Source organism: Pollicipes pollicipes, unplaced genomic scaffold, assembly GCF_011947565.3.
Source record: "Pollicipes pollicipes isolate AB1234 unplaced genomic scaffold, Ppol_2.1 Scaffold_5724;HRSCAF=6776_pilon_pilon_pilon, whole genome shotgun sequence".
NCBI classification, from domain to species: Eukaryota; Metazoa; Arthropoda; class Thecostraca; order Pollicipedomorpha; family Pollicipedidae; genus Pollicipes; species Pollicipes pollicipes.
In genome coordinates this window covers 33,813,850-33,832,290 of record NW_023596746.1, presented here as the reverse complement: position 1 = coordinate 33,832,290, position 18,441 = coordinate 33,813,850, and the positions used below count along the sequence as shown (strand labels likewise).

General features: G+C 47.9%; 1 protein-coding gene across 1 annotated transcript in view; it reads right to left on the bottom strand.

Annotated features, from left to right (window-relative positions):
• Positions 1–4,632: 4,632 nt before the first annotated feature.
• The window catches only part of LOC119102199 (glutamate-gated chloride channel), a 14,450-nt gene continuing 641 nt past the window's right edge, over positions 4,633–18,441 (bottom strand). The window contains exons 2-9 of the mRNA XM_037225549.1: positions 18,189–18,345; positions 8,466–8,656; positions 7,534–7,725; positions 6,892–7,024; positions 6,563–6,724; positions 6,276–6,390; positions 5,865–6,016; positions 4,633–5,205 (exon numbers count right to left, since the gene is read on the bottom strand). Coding sequence (XP_037081444.1) covers positions 4,933–5,205; positions 5,865–6,016; positions 6,276–6,390; positions 6,563–6,724; positions 6,892–7,024; positions 7,534–7,725; positions 8,466–8,656; positions 18,189–18,345 — 1,375 coding nt within the window. The 3' untranslated portion in view covers positions 4,633–4,932. The remainder of the gene's footprint in view (positions 5,206–5,864; positions 6,017–6,275; positions 6,391–6,562; positions 6,725–6,891; positions 7,025–7,533; positions 7,726–8,465; positions 8,657–18,188; positions 18,346–18,441) is intronic.

The following is an 18,441-nucleotide window of genomic DNA, read 5'->3' as shown; positions in this document are numbered from 1 at the left end:
CACAATGCGTCATTTACCTCTCACTGGACCTGTGTTAAGACCAAAGCTGCCGGATTACCGCATCTCAGCAAACTGAGCAAAAAGAGAGAGAGAGAGAGAGAGAGAGAGAGAGAGGAGATGAGAGAGAGAGAGGAGAGAGAGAGAGAGAGAGAGAGAGAGAGAGAGAGAGAGAGAGAGAGAGAGGAGAGAGAGAGAGAGAGAGAGAGAGAGGAGAGAGAGAGAGAGAGAGAGAGAGAGATATATATATATATATATATATATATATATACCAAATGATACACCAAATACGTGCCGCAACTTCCCGAACGATCAACCCATTAGTGATGTTTGGGAGGCTCATCCATATCAACGGTTAAACAGCGATGTAGAAACACTCCGCGAGTTATCTGTTATGGCAGGTTATAAGCGGGGCCCAGCGGTCTTTAAACATCTGGGATGGCTGAGCACGTAGGTGGGCTGTGCTACCGTCTCCGGTATCTCCTTCATTGCATGACGGACGACGGCATACTTTGGGCAGGACTGGAAACCACACGATAACTATCGCTCTGATTCGCCTTTTTGTTCAGCACAGACTGATCGGGTGGGGGAGGGGGAGGGGGCGATGCGACTCACTGCCGTTTCTCAGCTAAATATATGGTTATAGTACGGTGGCTTGGTTTGTGCGACATCTCACGATTGGTCGTCAGTTTACATCGTTATTTCTTTAATATGAAAATTGGCCATATGGTGAGGACAAAGGTAAAGTATTCCTGAACTTAGAATTTTAGCGGTTTACGTGTTCATATGTAAAGGTCTATGTAACGATACGAACCGTCAGCAGGCGTATTAAACTGCGTAAATTGTCGAGAAACATTACACTTATAGATGAGGCAGCATATTCTTCGTCGAATAATCAGGAGAGCGAGCTAGAAGCAGAGCAATTTTTGCTCCAGGCCTGTGTCAAAACGATTACGAGCAGTGATTAAAAAAAACTACCAATCAAACTCGACTTTTCAGTTTTTGTAACAGCGTGCCTCAATTTTCACAGTGCACCAACACTCAGGGTATCAAACAAGAAGCAGCAGCCAGCCATTATTATAATACAGTACATGTCTTGCCAAGAATAATAACTAATAAACTTGCCAAAAATACGTAAAACTACTTGTATACGCAAACGATTTCACGTCAACAGTCATGACGCATCACGGATCACTCATGCCCGCGAGTGATTTCAACTTAACGAGCATCGCGCATCTCTTGGCCATGCAAACGAATTCAAGTAAACAGACATCCCGCATCACGCACCAGGCTTCACCCATGTATGCATATATGTGTTGTAGTTGGTTCGAGCTTATTCGACGAGAGATAGGATTGACAGTACTGCCTTATCTATAGGTATATTCATTCATCTAAATTTGCATTTTCATGCATTTTCATGCTACATGCATTTTTATGTGTTTTGAGCAGGTGTTTAAAAGCATGTCGCTTCTTAAAAACCAGAAATGCAAGGGCCACATTTCTATTGTCAAAGCACGGGTACTAGATGCCCCAGAGGCATCGAAAATGGCGGTGCGATTACATAACATACTGGAGAGTTATCCTCGAAAACCTTAGAAGTTGGTTTACGTCAACCCTCACCTTTATAGGGTTGGGGCTTACAAACCCAACCCTATAAAAGCTAGGGATTACGTATCCCACCATCAAGCGTTCACTAAAAACGCTGCTCGATAAGTGACTATTTCCAAAAAAACATTGACGACCACTCTTTGGACAGCCAGGTAGCCAACGCGTTTGGTTTCAACTGACAATTTGGTGCCCCTCCCACCAGATCTTGCATAAAACGGAGTGCAAATATTGAAGAAATCTTAGGTCAGATCAGTTAACCGTATAAATTTGGTCAATCAAGCCCCACCGCATCCACAGAATTAGGATCTGAGATGCGCTGCCCTGAGCTTAGCCCGTTGTTGAAAAGGTACCTGGGTGTGACTACTAAAGGGGGAGACGGGGGGTGGGTGGGGTAGTGTATCAAGTGTGCTGCTCTATATTCTACAATGGGGATTACATAATCCTCAGATAATGACATTTTAACATTAAACCTGTACTATGAATAGTTAGAATGGCTTAACAATTTTGCAACCAAAAGCAGTAAAATGATCATTAGGGTGGCATGCACATTGTTAAACTGCAGGTGGATTCATGTGATGTTTTTAATTGACCTTGATGTTGTTTATAAGTAGGCATATGAAATTACATTGTGCTCGCCTCACATTTTCCCCCATAGCCCAGTGCAGGGCAAATAAAGGCACAGTTTGATAAGCACTCCCAGGACCATACGTGTAACTGATGGAGGGTGATATGTACCCCAAGTTTAACAAAATGAGATTTGGGTTGTCTGCGGAATGCACCCATTCCACACCTTTTCCGCTGAAAATCCTATTTTCTGTCACGACGAGCCAATGCAGATTCCAGTTGCCCTCTTCGATCCTGATTCCCCGCCCCCCTCCTCCCCCCTCGATCTCAGAGATGTGGTTACGCGCATGCCAGACCACGCAACACAATATATGAAGTGATACCCACGATGACAGTGACTATCCAACATCTGCCGAACGTTTATCCTTAGTCTGTAAACATACAAATATGTCAAATTCAGATATTCCATACACAGATCTTTCCGGCTTACACTACCGGCTCTCGATTTTGCAGCAATTGCAGAGGTGTCGGTTGCGATGAGAAACACAGCAACGCAAACGCGCATTAGACACCTGCCTAGGTGTTACCTCCATGCTCCGCTGTTTAGGCAGCAGACCGTGCGTCAAGGTGAATAAAGTTGAGATACAAACAAAGTATGAGCTGGCGTCCCCTCCCCAGCTGCACTCATGAACAATCATCGTCGTTGTGTTAACAGATGATAAAGGTTATGATGCAGCACTTTTTCGGCATTGGCATAGTCGGATTCCAAAATGGGGATACCGAAATCGAGCAGTGACTTAACATAAGGCCAACATATCATCTTGCTTTGAACAAAAAGCGCATATTTTGGATTCTAGATGTGGTGCAAGCGTGTAAAAGTCTCATCTTCACTTTCTAGGCGACAACTAATAGCGTATGCACTCTAGGCTGCAAAGTCAGTGTCGACATCGGTTGCAAAAACATGCTTACTTATAGGGTGTCTTTGCAAGATATGGCTGAAAAAGGACAGAACGTGGTCATAAGTTGCTACTAAGGAAGTTCCACATCACTGGAGGATCATGTTCGTACTTATGCAGGCCCTGGAAGACGACAATTTGGAACAAAAGTAAGTGATACCATTTTGGGGGAACGGTAATGGCTGAAGCAGTAATATGGGTTTTAATACCATAAAATAACCTGACATTTCGAACCATTTTGTCCATCGTAAAACAATGGGCAAAATGCCTGGAATGTAAGAACAAGGCATCGAACCAGGGATGCAGTTTCTTATTCGGTCGGGATGACTTCACCCTCCCCCAACATGGGCTTTGCCCCCTCCCCCCAACTTTGGGAAGGCAGTGGGCCAGATTGGAGGGAGCCTGCTTGTTGGCCTATTTTGAGGGTAAGTTGGGTCATTTTATTTTGAGGGTAAGTTGGGTCATTTTCACTGTCCAGCCAGCTAAGCTCAATTTGTGATACTGCACTCCTGCATGGAACTTGCCAAAAGCAGTGGTGCAAAACAAGCAAACAAGCCAAGGTTTACAAATTACAAAAACCTAGGGCGGGTGTGATTGGGCGCTTTTCGTCGTCACACCGCTGCTCTTTTTTTTTGGAAGACCCGATATTTTCCTTAATCTGGCAGCAACGTGGAAGCATCAGTTTGTTAGCGTTACCAGTGCTACGCACTCAAGTCAAGATGGGGTGTGTTCATGAGCCACTAAATGCAGGCTCAACTCCAGATCGTAGAAGGCCGAAAGGTGGGCAAGAGAAGCGGGACTGGTGGGGTTTTCGCAAAGGAGTCGCAAGGGAGTGAAAGTTGCGTAACAACCAGGCGCGTCACATGAACCAAAATGCAGGAGAGGGACATGGGAGCCAACATCACCGAGGGACTTGTGAAGGTTGGTTATCTCTAGTGAGTAAACATGGCTGGAACGCGGTCACTGTGTCTTGAAACGAAGTCTTCAAAATCTGAAATGCACCGCTGGAACGTATGGGTGCAATAGCAAAGACGGCCTTATATGTTGCCTTCTGCTGGTCGCTGCAGGCGGCTTTCAGCTAACATGATTATTTTTTTTCCAGTTACTGGTGTCTGGCGTCGGTCATTTTGACTCTGATAGAATTGTATGACGATTCATTGCCTTTTTCAGGTATAAATCGCGTCAGATACGGAGTTACACACGATTGATATTTTATCGGTAAAAATAAGCAAGAACGTCTTGAGCATGCACGCTTTGGGTTTCCTTACACAACTCTGCAGTCTGCACCAAATTATGCTTCGCATGTTTTGTCATTTTATGCCCTTATGGAAAAAACCTCCACCGTACCCGCTGTTAATTAAGTTGCACAAATGCAACCTTAGCGCCTCTTCGTCACCTGGTACCAGCACTGTCAGTGCGATCATTTAGAAGACGATAGAAAATGGTATGCAGCTTTAATGGTAAGCAAACAACAAAACACCCAAGCAGGCTTGCTGCGCTACACTGTTCACGATACACACACAAAACACGATGCACATACCAAAGAGTATGTAGCTTGACCCGCAGGCCACACGCAATGCTCAGTTGCCAACTACACATGGTTCATCCAACGGCCGGAATTCACTGTCCTTCATCCATGTTTTAAGACACACTAGGTCAGAGGAAAATAGCTGCACGCATTTTGAACTGTGCGTGGGATGAGCGGCACGTCCTTAAAACGTCGCGTTTGGTTGACGGTGCGCATGTTAAGCCGAGTGCATTTGTGTCAGCCCTGGGTGAGACTGGTTGATATAGGTTGGTCGGTTGTTTAATCTAGGTTGATGTAGTCTCTTTCGGGAATGCAACCGGGCTCGAAGTCATCCGAGCGGCACCAGCAGCCGGGCAGGATCGCGCCCTGGCCGCCAGCGCTGGCTAGCGTTTGTGCCATCTGCGAGCTCCGATGCCACAGCAAGTAGGTGAAGTAGGCGCCGGTGAACAGGGTGAACAGCAGCGGATAGCCGACGAGGTAGACACGCTCGAAGCCGGCCGTGCGCGACAGCCACTCGAGACGCTTCTCGGCCACACGGTCTCGCAGGGTCGACTGTGGCGGAGGACAAGTCAGGCCAGGCGAAAGGTGCAAGTTCAGGTCGGGTCAGGTCCCGTCGGGTCAGGTCATGTGACTGGCTATGCGATGTCTGGTTGGGTAGTCAGGCTGTCAGTTGACAAAAGATAGGGTAAGGTCATGTCAGATCATTTCAGGTAAGGTCAAACCAGCTGATATCAGTCGGGATCGTACCAGACACGTGTCACGCCCCAGTGCCAAACTGGCTTGAATGTGTTCATCAGACTATAGTACACGGAATCAACATCGCAATTCTTCGTCCAGCAGCACACTCAGGACGAAAACAGCGGTAGGGACCATAGTTGGCCCACTACGCCAATGGTTGCAACTTTGTACATTACTCCATGTGCTACGCATGCCCCTGATGTCAATAGTTTTCCGGTTTAAGCAGCATCCAAGCGAACTTTGGGTGCAAATATCAACCCGGCTACCTACGGCCTTCTCAATAGAAATCTCAACCCGGCTCGTTCGGCCTTCTCTATACAAAACAGCTCAGCCTTCAGCTCAACGGTCTGCATTTTCTACGACTGTCACAACCTTCGCCAGGCTGGCGCGACAACAGGCGGCAGGCCGGACCGATCGGCTCGGACCGCCAGCGGACGCGCCGTAGCCCTGCCAGCCTGGCGCTCCGACCGCACCTCGGTGTTCTCCAGGTCCTCCGCTGACGTGTCAGACGCGTCCCAAAACTCGTCGCTGTCGCCGTCGTCGTCGTCGTCAATGAACACGGACGATTCGTTCGTAATGATCTCCTTTGGTCGGAACAGGTCACGGATCGCCTGGAGCTTTCGACCTGCGATGGAGATCATCTAGATCAGCTACTTGGTGACAAGCACGGATGTCACTCCGTGCATATGACCGGCCGATGCTGCGCTTGTGGTGGCGCTGGTGAAAAATGTACCGGCAGTCTCAGGTAACCGGTGCGCTCCAATCACCTACGACACCTGACGGCGGTATCTGTTGTAAGATTATGTTCTTGGGGGAGAGCAAGAGGGCGGACAGCAAAACACGGAGTCTTCTGTGGCTTTTAATACTAGGTGGTTTGCCTGTACCTGGGTTGGTGAGGAGGACCACCAGTCGAATATCCAGGACAACCAGGAGGACGGAGCTGAAGCAGAACGCGACGCAGACGAACATCCACAGGTTCAGAGCTGTGATGTAGCTGACCTGGGTCACACCGGCAAGACGAAGGGGTCACACAGCGAAAACATACAAGACCAGGACGTTGTTCACATTGGCAAGACGAGACGTCATGTAGGCTGATGAGGGATGATCGAGGTGAGCTCAGTTACTCCTACTCCTGGCTAGGACGTTGATCGGTGATCGGTAACAGTCCCACCTTGGGGACGCGGGCGGCCTCAGTCTTCGATATGGATAGAAACATGGAGATGATGGTGAGCAGGTTGGTGCTGTTCAGCAGAAGTCGCGTGCGCAGCATGGTGGGCGGCACCAGCACGCTGAGCCAGGCGATCAAGACGAAGAGCACACTGGGCAAGTACACCTGCAGAGCACGGCACGGCGTTCAGACGGTTATCTGTGAAGACGACACAGAAGGTGCGCCTGTGGAACACGACATCAGCCCGGAGGACTAGTTTGCTTGCGATCAAAGCGAAGTGCAGCTTGATAAAGACAGTGTAGTGTCCATGTGCTGGAAATCACAGACCCTACCTGAACCAAAGTGGACCTGTAGTTTCTCTTTAGGACGATGAGCAGCGTCTTTTGCGGATGTTGTCCGAAGGCCGAGTAGCGAACCGGCTCGTCCATGCTCTCACACACCTTCAAGCGAAACAGGTCGTGGAACCTACAAACCCAACCAACGGTCCGATGTGGTCACCACGTGGTTGTCGCTCCCTTGTCGTGCACCGTTTCAAGCTAATCACAGCCAATGAGACACGCAGGAAGAAGCGTTTCAACAAACGGAGAACGCCAGATAACTATTATCGCTACAGTGGATTCGGCGCTAAATTACAAAAAGCAGACATACGCCACCGAGCGAACCACCTGGGGCGTTTCGCAACCCAACTGACCCGGCCTCCGTATTGAACTGACACGGTCTCCTTAACTGAACTGACCCGGTCTTCGTAACTGAACCTACCCGGCCTACTTAGCCTAACGGATCTGGTGGCCGTAGCCAAACTGACCCGGTCTTTGTAACCGAACTGACCCGGCCTCCGTAGCCTAACGGATCTGGTCGCCGTAACCGTACTGCCCCGGTCGCCGTAACCAAACTGCCCCGGTCGCTGCAACCGAACTGACCCAGTCGCCGTAACGGAGCTGACGCGGTCGCGAGCGGGACGGAGCGTGGCTCACTTGAGGAAGCTCTGTGACATGGAGTAGCTGAGCTTGTGCCACTGCAGGTCCAGTTCGGCGATAGTAAGTCCCATGGTGCCCACATGGATCCTGCACACCTGCACATCCATCGGGTAGTTGGTGTACACAAACGGGCAGCCAACGCGCAGCGCGATGTAGGACGAGTAGAACAGCGTGTGGTGGCGCGGGTATCTGCCGACAGAGGTGGCCGAGTTTTCAGGACAGCGTCTCCCGCCCTAGACATGAAAGATGAGCGGCACGATGAGGTCAGTAGCGTACTCTGAGGGACGTGGAGATAAGACAGGCATGAAACCATAAAGAAACTGAGAAACTGACAGTTGCAATATTTTTATTTCTGGTAAATATCGTTGCTTACCCATGCATCATCAGACAGCATACAGAAAACGCGGGAGCGAAATCTATTCACCCTCATCTGCTTTGTTACAGATGATCTAGGCACATCTCTCACCATTTGCCACGATTCTCGGCTATTGACATCCTTCTACGCGGGTAAGGATTTGTGTCACCTTGAGAAAGGGTGGGAGCATTGGCATCCCCCACCCAATGTAACGCACAAATAACTGAAGAAGTGTTTGCAAAGAACTAAGAATAGCAAAGCATCCCCACAAGTTTTGGGTTGCGGGGGACTTTGTTCTTCATTCCCACACCTGGTGATGCACCCAGTACAATTGCATCCCCTGACGCTCACCAAACAACCTTGATAAATATTTTCATCCTTTAATGACTGCCCAGCATACATAAACATTGCGCATTCATACATTCATATCGGTTGTGGACCTTGAGAGTGGTCTAATCAACCTATGGGATGAGTGACCATCAGTCAGTGTCGCCTGTACAAATTTTGTCATAACCCAAACTATTAGATTTGCTCTATCCTCTCTGTGACTGTTCGTGACTGTTAGCTCTCTCACAGCGCGTTGAAGACGGTCGGCTTTATGATGCCGCTTTGTTCCACTTCGCGGACGTTCTCAGTGACGATGTCAGGCCTCCAGAGCAGCTTCCTGACGTGTTCCGTCAGCACCACCATTGGCAACGGGCTCTTGAACTTTCGCAGTCTTGTGTCGTTCCACCACACGCGGAAGATGCAGGAGAACTGTATCTCCTGTCAGCAGAGGCGAATCCAGGATTTCGTCAGGGGACGGGTCACTCTTCACTGTGGTGGCCCCTGGAGCTTAGTGCCCCTTACCCTCTCATAAGTCCTCGGATTTCGGCCACTTCATTTTCATATTCGTATTCCCTAATCGGGAACCCGTCTTTCTCTGCGCACTGGAGACTGCTAGACACAGTACGCAGAAATGTACATCGCGTGCGGTTATCTTGTTCCAGAGGGTGATGGATCCCACCAATTCAAGGCACGGATTTCGAAGATATGGCTGATCGAGTTTCAGCAGGCTGCTAAATACCGCGGAAGCCAGCACGACGACACGACTCGAATGACTAACCATCGTTAATTCACGTATGACGAAGAGAGTAGAAAGTTCACTTTGCAGGTTGCTGATCTTACAGTGAATGGTTAAAAGCGAAAGCAGTAACTTGCGCAAGAGTTTTAACACGCGCCCCGGGCGGCCGGCTAGATGCCCTTCGCTCGGCTGGGGGGGGGGGGGGGAATGGGGTCAATTTGACCACTCCTGAGATCTCGGGAAATAAGAAAGCTAGACACCAAATTTACAGGGTGTATTGACCTGTACGTGAACTCACTTAGGTCAAATATTCAGGTTCCCAGGTCATGAACTTCGAGTCAAAAAATGTCGAACAAGGTTAAGTTTCAGGTTGGTCTCCAAAGTGCCCCCAGAACCTAAATAACCGTTTCTAAGCAAAACGTCACATTCTCATTCAAGGTTAGTGACCTTGTTTGGCCTTTTGAAGGTCAGGGTGACAAAATCATATAAGACTGCTTTTAATTTTGCATTTGGCTAAGTGACAAAGGTTAGGCTAGGCAGCATGTTCTTAAAACAAAATGTTGACATCGGTCGTTTTAGGTCAATGACCTATTTTAACCTCTCAGAAGTCCATGGAAGATATATAATGCGGTTCCTGCTATCAATAAACTCGAAATGTTTACCAGAAGCTATCCAAAACAGCAAGCCCCAGGGTAAAAAAACAGGTTGGTTTTGACCTTGGTGTGACCTTTATCCTTGACCTTAGGTCAATGTTATTTGCTCATTCAACTATTGTGTTGCCTAAGAAAGCATCTCAGAAATGTATGGCTTTGCCAAGCACTCCGTTGTTGGATCAGATTGAAGAATCCCCTAGAAATTGCCTTCGCTGAAACCATGGCCTGACTTTTACCTGCCATAGGTTAACGACCTTACAAGATACATCTAAATTTGTGATGCCAAACGATCTGCTATTCAACTACCTACAGCTGTGCAAAATTTGGCGGGGCTACACCATGCCGTTCGGAACCCATGCTGGAAAAACTTTCGGGGGGTCAATTTGACCCCCGCCCGAGCGCGTGTTAAATCACAATGACTCAAGTAACGTAGCATGGTGCAAGTGTTGACAAGTTTTTGCTTCAGCAGGAAGAGGTTAAGCCGGTAAAGTTTGAATATTTTTGAGGCGACGTATATTTTGGTGGTGGAGGGGGAGACTCCCTCTGGCATTATAGGCAAACTCCCTGAAATATGCAAAATGTTTTGTGTTGTTGACATGAAAAAGGGAGTCTGGTGCGCGTGCGTTGAGTGCCTTGAAAAGTACAAATGCTTCTAAAATTTAGGCTGAGTAGGGTAACTCCAGCTAATCGTAAGCAGCATGAGTCTCAAAGGTTCAACAACCGAGTGATATTACACATACTGCACCGCCGATAACGTATTATATGTTACCTTAGGACGCAGAAGTACATCGGAACACACGGATGCTGTTACCTGCAGCGATACCACCAACAAATTGCCAACTCTTATGTCTGGAATATTTGCATCTGTATCTGTCTGGTGACGGCAGTACCTACAAAATATGCCAGGGGCACGCGTAGTTTTGTTATCGTGAAAACGCATTTTGACTGTTGCTTTGCTCAAGGTAATTCTTACATGCAAAGTTTCGTGTATCCCAAAGCGATGACTTAAGTGACCTATTACCAACTAAGTAGATACTAGGGTTACTTATTCAGGTTTCAATCCGTTGCCTATTTTAGTGTGAAACATAACAATCAGTTTGCTTGAACAACTTTTTCACAATGCCCGAAGCGAAGCAACCCATTGGCAGTTTTTCTTTTTGAATATATATATATATATATATATATATATATATATATTCTGCAGCGAATGCCAGTGTCGATTGAAAATTTACCTTGTCTCACACTCTAACACCGCTCGCATTGTTTGCACTGGTTTGATTACAGACACGTTCCACTGCCATTGCTGTTGCCTCTTACATATACCTGCTCAATGACGATGTATCTCACCGGAGTTATTACCCAATTTAAAGTGTGCTTCGTTTTTTACTTTCTGTCAAGAGCCATCTGCGATGCTAAGATAAACAACGCAAGCAGGAAGGGAAGACGACCTCTCTTGCCACTTGCAATGCTGACGTGGACCGATGTCCGGCATTTTGTCAAGGGGGTGCACAGACACTTTGGCCGGAGGCGCAGCCAAGGTTACAACAGGAGAGGAGCATCACAGTTAGCAAAGGGGTCCTGACTGTGGAAATGTAGCATGACCGTGGTTAAAAAGGGGCTCTGGTGGTTGAAATGCAGCATGGAATCCAGCGACTTCAAATGATCCCTCCGAAAAAGAAGTTTTGCCGGGTTTAGCTGATGTTATTTAGAGATTTCATTATCTCAATATTCTTCGTTTATCATCCGTGCTGAAATGCCTCTTTTACCAAAAAAAAAACCAGTGGGTGCCAGGGAATACAGTTCTGCATGAATTTTGAAATGACTTAAAGAAATAAACCAGAGATCAAGTGGTTGCATCGAATAGACCGCGGACACTATTCAATTAGCAATAGTTCATTCGGCCTTTTATGCCAAACTATAACAATGAGAAACGTGGCCGGATGTGCTCGAGGATTTACAAATATATCAACCGGCCCGTGGGTTGAACACCAGCGTAGACTGAAACAGGATAAACAACTGCATTAATATGTCCACCTATTGTTAGTCTACGTGCCCGTTCAAAAAGGGATCAGATGCCTCAAAAAAGGTATTTAGTTCACCTTTGTCAAAGGGATCCATTCAAGAATTCATCGTGGTGAAAGGCAAAGGAATTGTGGAGCTTTTGGACTTTGGTACATTTTAAAAGGAAGGTTTTACGGCCCTCTAAATGGCCCGCTTGGATATTGTGCCCCTAGAAAGCAAATGTTGCGGTGCCCCGAAATTAAAGTTTGGGTTCCTGCCTTCCGCCAAATCGGCCGATACAAGATATTGTCAATAGAGTGGTACGGACATTACGGCGCCCGTTGAATTTGTTTTTTTCTTGAAAATAAAGGGTTGTGGTCCTTGGTAACCGTGGAATTGGTTACCTCTGGAACTGGATGTTGTGATGCCCCGAAATAAAGGTTTTTGGTGTCCCTTTGTCGAGCGGGTCAATCCAAAATTTCATCAGGATAAAGGGCAGAGCAATTGTTGAGAATAAAAACGTTATGGTGCGCCAATTTGAAGGTTTTGTTCCCCCCTCCTCAACGGGTCAATCCGGCATTTTGTGAAGGTGGTGGGCACAACATTGTTGTCTCGCGTCCCCCCATGAGGAACTTATCAAGCATTGGTGAATTCAGAGGGGGGGGGGAGGGGGCACGGGGCCATGACGTTACTTTGTGTCCCCATGGATCATAATAGGCTCCAAAGGGACCCTTAGCCGGCCGAACATACGCAGTTAAAAAAATAAAAGAGAACAAAATTGGACGCCTTTGGGTCTCAGGCGACCAAGAACAGTCACAACCAAAAGTGAAGACCCACAAGCAGACAAAAATAATTATTTGCTTATTAACAGAGGCGATTGAACATATTTTTAACATATTGGAGAAATTCTAAGGTTTCTTACGCTGTTCTGAGGCCCTACGCTGTTAACGGTGGCCCTATATGTTCACTTGCAGCGTCACTCCGATCATTAGGACCTTTGCACGTTGCCTTTGATTCCTTTGCACTTGCTCAGAAGGCCTTACGCCGTTGTCTGGACCCTATCCGCAAGCATGGTGGGGTTTCCTTGTCGATCAGGGGCCCTCCACGGATTCTTTTCATTTGCCCGAAAGGCTCTATACGCTACATCCGATAGCGTATTAACCTCCCGGGATAATCTCAGTTGCTCAGGGGCCTTCCCATTGGTCTCGGTTGACCTACCGACCCACACGGGCTATGCTCATGGGCCCTTTCCATTGCTCTAGGGCTTTCCTATTTTCTAACACTTCCGAAGGACCCTTCACTCCTTTAAAGTGTCCTACCTGTTAAGCTGCCCGGGCTTACTCGATCGTTTGAGAATGGTCCACATTGGGTCTTGGGTACTTCCTATTTACTGGGATGGCTCTACGCTCTTGTCAGGGGCCCCCATCTGTTACCCTGCGCGGGAACACCCGATCGTTTGGGGGCCCTCCGCGTGAGGTCTTGGTTTCTTCCTATTTGAATGAAGGGCCCTACGCTGTTGTCGGGGGCCCCATCTGTTAACCTGTTAGGGCGGACGCGATCATTCGTGGCCATCTACCTTGACTTTTGGGTACTTTTAATTCGCGGGGGGCTACGGTGTTGGCGGAGACCTCAACTGTTCTTCTGCTCGTGCACACTATAATTACGGGCCGTCCACATTGGGTCTTGAGTACTTCCTATTTCAAGAGATGGCCCTGCGTTCTTGTCGGAGGCCCATTTGTTAAACTGTTCAGGTGCACTCGATCGTTTGGAGGCCCTTCGCATTGTGTCTCGGTACTTTTTAATTGCTTAGGGGGTACTACGCCCTTGTCGGGGGCCCTATCTCGTTATGTCTAGGTTTTGTAAACAATGCAACTATTAGCACAGTACCTCTCGACAAGTTGAAGTACTACTAGTGAGCCAGCTCTTCCGCTACGGTGGCAGTTTTCCACGATCAGTTTGGCAGTCACTCTTACGTCACACCAACGTCTCATGACGCAGTTAAGCGCTGGCGCATTGAGGAGCATATTTACTAAATAATGAAATTGTGTTGTCTAGGGCAGTTTTTTGCACTTAAAAACAAACCAATAATTACAAGTGAGTTTATTTCGTCACATCTGATGCTTGCCTCTATACCTTCAAATGTGGAACATTCCTTTTAACCTTGCAATGTACTCTACACTGTTCAGCGGGTCTTGACAGTGGTCTTGTGTTCTTTCCAGTCGGAGGGCCCTGCGCTGTTGCTGGGGCCCCCATTCAGTGGCGCACCCATGCGCTCGATGCTCATTAGCCCTTGATGTGGGAAACTTTCCCTTTGAAGCCCTTTGCGGGAGACCTTTCACTCTTGGCAGGCCCTTTCCTCTCACCTGCTCGGGCACTCTTGATTGCACAAACGCCCGTTGCAATGGCCTTAGACAGCTCACATTTACTCGAAACACCGTATGCTGTTGTCCCGAGCCCTATATGGTCATCTGCCAAAGCACCCTCGGTCGTTCAAGGACATTGATTCATATACAGTGGTCTTGGGTTATTCCCCTTTGCTTAGAGGGTCCAGTACTCTGTCCGAGGCCCTATATGTTATCCCGCCAGTGCTCTCCGGATCGCTCGGGGGCCTACCACGTTGTTCTTGAGGTCGTCTTGTCTGCTCTGAGGACCCTACACAGTTGACGGAAGCCTCTTTATTGGCCTGCCACGACACCCTCGATCGCTCAGGCGCCGTTCCCATTGATCTCGGGTTTGCCCATTTCATCGGAGGGTTTACGCCGTTAACGGGGACCTGAATGCTAATCGGCCGGGGCACTCTTGATTGCTCCCGGGCCCTCGACTTGGTCGTGGGGCCTTCCGATGAAGTCAGAGGGATCTTATCCTCTTATCGAAGGCCTCGCATGTGATTGCGAACGCCAGCACGTTGGGCATGCTCGTGTGTACGGGCCTGGGTAAATTGCTTCACGTACACAAGTCCGAGATCTACGCGATGACTATTTCCTGTGGTACCCTAGCGTTAGTGCAGCAATTGGATACGCGCCGATGAATTTTTACGCGTAATTGCCAAATATGATTGCATGCGCTACCGACGTCGGATATGCTATTTCCGTTGGTAAGTAAAATTGTCTCGCTCGTTATCCTTGTGCATCATACTCGGTACACATTTTCAATGCTAGGACGCTTTGTACTCCTTCATAATAGCCAAAGGACAACTGCGGTGGTCATCAGCCTTCCGCTAATCACATCAACTGACCGGCTAGCAGTGCATTTGTTTGGAATCGATCGTCGTGCTTGATTTTGGTGGCATTTAGCAGCCAACTTTAGCTATTTTTTCCATATTTCCCACGAAATACTTAGCCTCAAAATGCCGGGATGAACCATGATCTGGAAAAAATGAACGTGGTCCGTGAGCGTGCATACGTACTACACCTGGTTTTCTAAGGCTGCGCAAAGAAAGGTGAGTTCTAATGTTGTAAGCCAGAATTTGCAATTATACAGAAGTGCGCTGTATTCTTGTAACTTACACTTTGAACTGCAACATATTTCTAGGCCGAGAACGCGCACAAATATTTTATCTCGCTCTCAGTCCGATGGTTAACACACGGGTACCTCTCATGAGGTCAATAACCGACAACACTTAAAAGTCAATGACCGACATAACAGCTCACAACCCCTGTTAGAATGCAGAGGGCCTAGCTCGTGGCCGTCAAGTTTGGCCTGCTTGGAACCGGATTGGCTTGCGCATCTCCCGACCACTTCTTCTGAACATTTTGGCTGGTTCAGATGGTGACTGGTGACTTAGAGCTTGCTCTACATTGTGCCCTGAGAGTTGAGCCTCCGTCGCTCCATCCCTGTATTCACTCCGTTCCGGTGTGTTTGGAGATCCACCAGTTGGCGTCTCACTACTGACTTAATGTGTTGTTTGTTTGCCATATTTCACTGACCCACTACTGCTGGCCGCTTATGATAATTGTCCCTGTGGGTCGGAGCCTATCCATTCTAGCTGGTGGGGATATGCGCCACTGCGTCGCTGACTATGACATGCATTTGAATCTTGCTTTCTCTCGGTTCTTCTTGCCGTTTTCAGGTCTCGTCACAGACAGATTTGACTCCGCCTTTTTACCAGCACTTGCCTCTCTTCCAGCTGGTTTGTCAGATTGGCCCAGAGGAAGTAGCTGTCTTGTATGACGTGACCATGTCATTCTTTCTACCGTTGCTTTTCAGGAAACAGGTCCAGTGCGGCCAATAATGTGACATTGCTTCCATTTTGCTCCGTCAGCGTAGTTATGCATCAACTTGAGCATTCAACACATTTTCGGCGAGTCCATCTTTACAGGTCAGCGGCTCCATCCTGTCAAACTGCTCGAGGAGGCAAGCTGAAGCCTCATCTGGGATGTCAGCCCGATTCTGCTCCTTCTGAACTGGGAGGCGTGACAAGAAGTCCGCCATCGGAATTCCTCTGCTTTTCTGTATTCAAGATTGTATGTATAGGGTGCCAGAGTCAATGGTCATCTCTGCATTTGGGCTGCCGCCAGCGGAGGAGCCCGCATCTTTGGTTCCAACAGGGCAGCGAGTGGCTTGTTATCAGCCACCAGAGTGAATCTCCTGCCCCAAAGGCACTGCTTGAATTGAGTGACGCCGAAGATGACGGCAAGTCCCTCCCGCTCTGCTTAAGCGTAGTTTTTCTCAGCTTTAGTGAGACTTCTTGAAGTAAATCTTGGGGGTCGCTCGTTCCCATTTTGGTCCACTTGCATTAGAAACGCACGCAGACCATGTGAACTTCCATCAGTAAACAATCTTCTAAACAATCTAAACAATCGTTGTTCCACGAAGGAGAGAGAGACTCTCGAACACTATATTCGCAAAATTAGCTTTCTTTTGCGGTTCCCGTTCTGGGTTCGGATCGACGTTTTTGTCAGGTTCATTTCCTGTAGCCTTCTTGCCTGAACCCCGACCTGCAGACTCCCACATCTTGATGGCGTCATCTGCTGTTAATCTTTAAGCTTCTGGCATTCTCACTTGCAGTGGTGCGTGCGGGCATCTTGATATTATCGTTTCCCGGATAAGCTCCGTTTTCTGCTGCAGAGAATTGCCACTCTTGTTTTCCTGTCTCTTCAGGGGCCTCTCAAAGTCCTGGATATTTCCCTCTTCATTCGTCATCGACATGTTATGGAAGATATTTATTTCATACAGTTTAAAGACTTATGGCTTGAGAATATCCCATGAGAATGTGACTTGAGAAGTTTTTCTTTGGTGCTTGTGTACACATCTGTCTGGTTTGAGCTTAATTTTGTTTTATTTCCATCCTTTAATTTTTGTTGGATATCTGTCCCCAGCAGATGAAGCAAGAGTGCTCTCTTCCGGGTCATTTCTCCAATGTCTAAGGCACATAAATGCACCTCGAATTCATCCAGCCATATCTCGAAGTTGTCACCTTCACTGAACTTCTCTGGTGTACTGAGAATGAGCGCCATGCTACAGTGGCCTGAATACCGGGTCCACACATTCCCAAAACACAGTTACATTGCTCGAAATACTGGGCGTCAAATCTCTCTGGCCTTTACCGGGTCCACAAGCTCACAAATCACGATTACGATTATTTTACCTTAACGACTGGGTGTCATATCACTGTCGCCTGTACTGGGTCCACAGACCCCCAAACGCTGCAACGCTACGCTAAAATCGTGAGAGGCTATTTTATACATTAATCGTATGTTATACTGCTATAATTGCCGAGCCCACCCTCGTCGTCATTATGTTATAAAGCAGAGTTTGCCTTTATACAAAAGTAGGCTGTATTCGCGTAACTTAAATTTCCGGACTGCAACGTATTTCTCTGCCGAGAAAACGTACAAATATGTTATCTCGTTCTCAGCGCGGTGGCTAGCACAAGGGTACATCTTATGAGGTGATTAAACAATAACGCTAAAAAATCAATGGCCGATATACATCCAGTATACCAAATATCACACCTTAAAAATCACAGGATTCAGTGGCCGGAATAGGGGTATTTTTGGGAGGGCCCCTGCACTACAGGGGAGCCCAACTATTTTGGGTGACTTTTCCCTGTCGAAGTCCTAGATCCATCGCTGCTTTCGGGGCACCTCATGTGCAAGATACAGAACATGTGAAAGTTTTTATGTTAAAGATATGAAACATACGCATATACAACTTGCAAGACATGAAAACTGTTTCATAGACGGTTGGTAGAGTTGGTGAACGGTAACGAAATAACAGCAGCTTGCAGGGTAAAAACACAACGAGGAAAAATACATTTCATGTGGGTTGATACAGATGATCCAAGATTGGGAGAAATGCTGCTCCTGGGAGTCACAGCGCCTGCCTATATAGGATGCCGATACGGCCGATTTAGGATGCAGAGAGATGCTGCTTCTACCAGAAATGATATGGGGAACTTAAAACTATTCCTGAAGCAGGAAACCACAGTCTATTGCAAGATTAATATGTTTGAAAAAAGGACACGCACGTAATTAATGCCAGCTTGGCGTGATGGCGGGGCAATTTTTTTGAGGGTGCAACGAGAGTTGCTGACAAGTCCTCCACCGGACTCGGTCCAGTGGGACACCTATTTACTCACTCCCTGAACCTCGTTGATCTCCAGCATGCTCACGAACTGGATGGAAAGCATGACGATGAGCCGTCCGTCTGGATGTTGGGAGGGCAGCGGCGGCACCTCCTTGTCGTAGCCGTCAAGCACCGCCACTAGTTCGCCCTGAGAGGCGGCCGGCGCAGCCCTGCATGGCCGGTCCCAGACAGGTCAGCTGGGGAGGGGGGAGGTGGGTAACGGGGGACGAACTGGGATGAGGATGGGAGGCGGGGAGGCAGTTGAG